This window comes from Chrysochloris asiatica, unplaced genomic scaffold (genome assembly GCF_000296735.1).
Source record: "Chrysochloris asiatica unplaced genomic scaffold, ChrAsi1.0 scaffold00037, whole genome shotgun sequence".
Lineage (NCBI taxonomy): Eukaryota > Metazoa > Chordata > Mammalia > Afrosoricida > Chrysochloridae > Chrysochloris > Chrysochloris asiatica.
Window position 1 is genome coordinate 13,794,103 of NW_006408555.1, and position 6,093 is coordinate 13,800,195.

The 6,093-nt window shown below is 41.3% G+C and overlaps 1 protein-coding gene across 1 annotated transcript in view; it reads right to left on the minus strand.

Annotated features, from left to right (window-relative positions):
* The window catches only part of CNTNAP4 (contactin associated protein-like 4), a 380,481-nt gene that overhangs the window by 94,271 nt on the left and 280,117 nt on the right, over nt 1–6,093 (minus strand). The window contains exons 11-12 of the mRNA XM_006860153.1: nt 4,804–4,910; nt 945–1,064 (exon numbers count right to left, since the gene is read on the minus strand). Coding sequence (XP_006860215.1) covers nt 945–1,064; nt 4,804–4,910 — 227 coding nt within the window. The remainder of the gene's footprint in view (nt 1–944; nt 1,065–4,803; nt 4,911–6,093) is intronic.

Consider the following 6,093-nt stretch of genomic DNA (forward strand, 5'->3'; position numbering starts at 1 on the left):
CATGGAAAAATTCCATTATCTTTTCATTCCATTTTTCCACCAACTGTGAAGCCCCCTCAAATATCTTCTTCTTTTTCTGGCTTTTATTGTACTCGTTGCTGTTGTTGTTGTTAAGTGTCACCGAGTTGGATCGGACTCAGTGGCGCCGAGGAGCTGTCCTGTGCTTATCCTGCAGGGCCACCCAGGACCCCATTGTACTGGTCAGGATTTCCAATACAGTGAGGGACAAAAGTGTTCACAGGAAGCATCCCTGTATTATTGTGATACCAGGGAAAAGGCGGTCAGTATTTCACCATTGATCGGGATATTAGCTACAGGAGTTTTGTGAGTGTTGTTATTGCTGTTAAATGCCATCAAGTGGGTTCCGACTCATAGCATCCCCGTATAGGGTTTCCAAGGAGCAGCTGGTGAGTTTGAACCTTCTACCTGGTTACTAGTCCAGTGCTTATCCTGAAGCACCACACCAGGACTCCCTTCATAACATTAGTAAGATTTCCTTTGATAGGCAATTTATTAAGTTTTCTTTATCTTTTTTTTTTTCTTTTTAAACAGATGCTGAATTTAATCAACTGTATTTTCTGTGCCTAATAATTCCTATATAAATGTATATAAGTAAATACTTAGAGATAAATACGTTTTACATATACATGTAAAAAAAATGATAATTTTCAAAGCTCTCAAAAGTGTCAATCTGCTCAGAGAAATGATTACCAATTTGCTTAAGGACATAACAGAAGCATTTATTAAATGTTCTAAATTATCACCATTCAATAATTTTTGAAAGATTCATATTTAATTTTTCTACTGAATGATACACAGTTCAATCAAGTCGTAGTTTTCAATCAAGTTGCAGTAAGGCCAACTTTCTACGTGTTACATTTTAATTTGGGGTGTTTCAAGAATTCATGCAAATTTAACCATTAAAGGGCAGTTGATTAACTCACCAGTCATATTGCAATACGCAAGAAATGGTCTCAGGGGGCCACTTCCATCGGAGTCTACATAGTAAAATCCTGAAGTGTTTCCTCTGTGTTTATAGACTTCACATGACCGCTCATGGACAGCTATAAAAAAGATCATCATAAATGGATGAGGACAAAATGAAGCCCTTGAGTATTTGGACACAAAAGACTCCAAGTCTTCAAATATAATAATTACATTATCAAGCAGGAGAGAAGGCACATTACTTTAAAATACCAATCTTATTCTAATGTGGATGAAACTAAATTCAATAGGAAAAAACGAAAAGAAAGAGAGAGGCTGTATTTTATAACATTTAGCTTTACATTATAAGGAATAAGGAAGGAGAAGGTAGATGCGGAAACGCTAAGACACTTATAAGTATAATGTGATATCTTTATCTTACAACATCCAGTTTGCAATTTTGAGTTCTCATATCACCTTTTAATACTGAACGTCTGTAATACATTAGCGTAATCTCCTTAAATAACCTGCTGTTATCCAACAAAGATGCAACAGAAAAGCTTCAAATTTGTAACTACACCCTTCCTGGGCCGGGACCACGCCATGGTATTTTCAATAGCCTGATATGCATGTAAGAGTTGAACAGTGAATAAGAAAGACGTTAGAAGAACTGATGCAGTTGAGTTATGGTGTCAGAGAAGAATATTGAAAGTACCATGGACTTCCAGAAGAACAAACAAATCTGTGTTGAACGAAGTACAGCCAGAATGCTCCTTAGAAGCCAGACTGTTAAAGCCTTTGTTCTCTCATGCTTCTAATGTGTTGTCAAGAGAGGTCAGTCCCTGGAAAAGGACATGATGCTCAGTAAAGGGGAGAGTCCTTGAAAAAGAGGAAGACTCCCAACGAGATGGAATGGCAGCAGCAATGAGCTCAAATGCAGCAACAACTGTGAGTCTGGCGCAAGATTGGGCAGAGTTTTGTTCTGTTGTGCACAGGATCGCTGTGAGTCAGAACCAACTTGATGGCACCTAACTACAACAACCACATACTCTTCTCACAAGTGATATATGTTTGCTTGTTTTTCATAAAATTAGTATGATTTATCAAGCTCATCAATCTTTTTAAAGTAAAATACAAAAGAAACCTTCTCTAATGTTTTGTAATGGGAATTGAAGATAACTGGAATTCAAAGCAGAAGATGTAGTTACATCATATGACTCCAGCTGTTGTCGTTGCTACGTGCTGTCACGGTTCCAACTCAGTGTGACCCAAAAAGGATTTCCAAAGAGCAGCTGTGGGTTTGAACTGCCAACCTTGTGGTTTGCAATCCAGTGCTAATCCTACGTGCCACACCAGGACTCCTGACTCCAATTGGTCTATATGTATTCTGATCCTTAGAGGACTGCAAGAATTGATTAATTAATTTTATTTTTCACTATGCATAAAATTTGATGTTAATACCTGCGCTTAATGCATACTTATTAAACATTTGGTCAAATGTACTAATTACCAGTAGGATTTTTAGTTCTGTAAAATGAGAAAGATGCAATGCTCATATCTGTCTCTGAATCTACTTTAGACTTTTTATCATCATTTTAATGAATGTTTAGACAACATGAACTAGTATAGCTAATTTGTTCAATATTTTTTTTTAATTTTCAGACAAACAAATTTACCTTTCCACTCTTCTACAATCTGATGATTTTATTGGTCCTTATTATATATTAAGCCAAAACTAAACCATCTCCCACTGACTTGATTCGGACTCTGAGCCAGAGGAGAACAGGCCCCTTAGGAGGGACCTTCGAAGGCTACAAATGTTTCTGAAGTACATTTCTAGGCCTTTCTTCCACCGGATTGATTCAAACCACCCACCTTTTGGGTAGCTGTCAATTGTTTAAGCATTTGTGCCATCCAGGGACACCTATTATATCAGGGACTCCTTGTATATTATATAGATGGAAATATACACATAGGATAATTTTCAGGGGCAATCGGGAGACTTCTGTGTTATACGTGCTGACTGACGTTTACAGAATGATGGTTAATGGAGGAGTATTCACCTAAGAAAACCTTTCTAAGGGCCCCGTTCCTGAACCGCTCCTATGCTGACAACAGTGACGGCGTCATTCCAACCAGCTCTTTCATTCTGGCCCCAAGGCTCCGAATGATTATTTGCAAAACAAAAACAAAAACAAAAACCAACCTTTTAGTTCCACATCAAGTGCTCAAGGACTTAAATAAGCTGATGACTGCTTCAAATGGTGGGCTACAGGAAGAAATAGCTTTTAATTTATCACCTGATTTTCCCTTAAAGCTGCTTGTGTTTCAATTCAGTCACTGATGATAATTCAAAATGAATACTTAGTTAACACACACTCAGTAGTTGTCTGTTTTGAGTTAGGTACTACACTGGGGACATGAAGGACACCAGAATAAAATGCTGTGTCCCTTTCTGCTGGGTGTCCTGTCTCAGGTGACGCAGCCCTGGTTACAGGTGAGGTGTGGTATTGGCAATCGCAAGCATCCTTCATGAGGTCTTGGTGGACACCCCCAAACAAGCAACCAATGCCAGAGGAATGCACACGGGCTGCAGTGGTAGAAGCATTGCGGGTGGAGCCAGGAGCACCCTCTCCTGCTCAGAATCACAACGTCTGATGGTCCACTGTGAAGCCCCCAGGACTGGAAACCAGGCCACTCTGACAGGAGCACAAAGTCACAGAAACTCATGTAAGAGACCAGAGTGCTAAGTCTGGTGGGTCAAGGCTGCAGGAAGGAGGACCAAGGAGAAGGTCTCCAGAAAATGACATCCCAAAAAGGAAAGAAAAATGTGGGCGTCGCAGTCTCCCTGTTCCTCCACAACCTGTTCCTACAGGTCGCTGAACAAGAACGTAGCCTGGATAGTTCATCAGAAGAGAGGGTTAGGACATGGCAGATGGGTCCTACAGCAGGGATGCAGATGTTCTCGTCCGCACTTTGACCCTACAACTATTGAAGTAGGGTCTCGCAAGTTGGTTAGTATCTGCTTCCTCCTGGGTAAACTACAGGTAGGAATAGTACCCATTTTCCACAGCAGGCCTCAGAACTATGAGTTCACACTGAAAAATAGTAGATCAGAGCCAGCTGGCATTTAGAAAGGATTCAATAAAATTAGGTACCATTACTTTATCTAATCCTTTGGCCTGCATCCTCACCAAACAGGTTGCAAGAGAATTTAAGGACTGTGGTACTGTAGGATAAGTGCTGGACTGCTAACCACAAAGTCCACAGTTCAAACTCACGAGTCGCACCTTGGAAACCCTATACAGAGTCGCTGAGTCGGAAACCAACTCAAAGGCACTTAACAACAAGAAGTCTCTATTTGACGTCTAAATCTCCAGGCTACAGGCCACCTTGTCCCAGTCTACTTGGTACTACTTAAAAGAATGTCTTCATTTCATTGTTTTATTTTTGGTAAGTTCATTTCATTGAGGAAGACCAACAACTTGGTAACTGAGCATTTTTCTATCTGTACCTTGGTTTCTAGAAAGCTTTAGAGTCAGAATGTTGGCTGAGTTCCAATAGCTGAACAAGATTGTGATCTGTTCTGCACTGGTGTTGTTCTTTTCCTCATTTGCTATCTTACACATACGCTCCCTTTGCTCATCACACAGCTCTTATCTATCCTGGTTTATATTCTGTGTCTCTATCATGTATATTGACTACTTTATGAAAGAAGGTGGATTCAAATCAGCTAGAAATCAACTGGATGCTACAATTCCGGTTTGCCCATCCCACATTCAGGGGCCCGCATAACACTACCACGGAAAGGGAAAGCGAATGGGAACGAGGGAATCATCACGCAAGGCAACAACAAACAGGAGTGTCCGTTCAGCTTACAGTTATGGCAAGTCGCTCCGCTGTAACCTGTGTTGGCACAATCGCAGTGGAAGGTGCTCCAGGACTGGGAACATTCGCCGCCATGCTCACAGTAGTTGGGTAAACACCTAAAAGAAGGTGCACACATGTCAGCATCGTTCACTGTTACATATTATAAAATATTCATCACTAGTCTAGAGGTATGGTCCTATCGAAGAGAATGTCAGCAATAACATACAGGGGAACTGTAACGGAACTGTTGGTTGTCCCGTCTGTTGTTGGCTTCATAGAACTAAATGTGAGGTCGATACCACTCATCCAATGTCAACGAACGCTCAGAGTTGTCACTGCTTAATCACCAATGTGCTCTCCTATGTCAGAGGCCCTTATCGTCCCCTAAATGGCATAATACCAATATGTTGCCAACAAAATTCATGCTAAGCACTGGACTGTGAACCACAAGGTTCAGGGAATGAGCTCACCAGCTCCTCTGTGGGAGAAAGGTGAGGTTTTCTGCTCATGAAAATATCTGAAGCCTCAAAATCCCTATACAGAGCCGCTATGAGTCAGAACTGACTCAATGACACTTGACAACAACAACCCTTACCTGGGAGTCCTGGGTGTTTCTCTAAGATCAGCACTAGATTGCTAGCAGCAAGGCCAGCGGTTCAGACCCACCAGCTGCCGCTAAGAAACCCCATATGGGGTCGCAATGAGTGGGACCTGACTTGACAGCACTTCACAACAACATAGTCTGTTAAATGTGTAACAGCTTTGTGGGGAAGTTTGAAATCTTATCAGAATGACTGAAATGGACAGAGAGACACAGGGGCATACGCTGTTAGAAAAATCATGCTGATACATCTGGTCACTGAAGGCTTGCCACAAGTTTCCCATTGGTGGTAAAAAACAAAACAAAACAAAAAATTGCATCGTCTGCAAAGCACAAGAAGGTGAGGCATCCCTATGAGCACAACTGCTTTACTTTTAGACAAGGGTCGTTGTTGTTACTAAGTGCCACTGAGTCCTTTTCAACTCATAGTGACCCTGTATAGGGTTTCTGAGGAGCGGCTGGTGAGCTTGAGCCCCCAACCTTGTGGTTCAAACCGACCTTGCGGTCCGGCGCTTTAACCTGCAGAACTCCTAATAGACTATGGCAGAACATGTATCTCTAATAGACTACAGTAGAACGTGTATCTCTAATAGACTACAGTAGAATGTGTATGTGTAACAGACTACAGTAGAACGTGTATCTGTAATAGACTACAGTAGAAGGTGTATCTCTAATAGACTACAGTAGAACGTGTATCT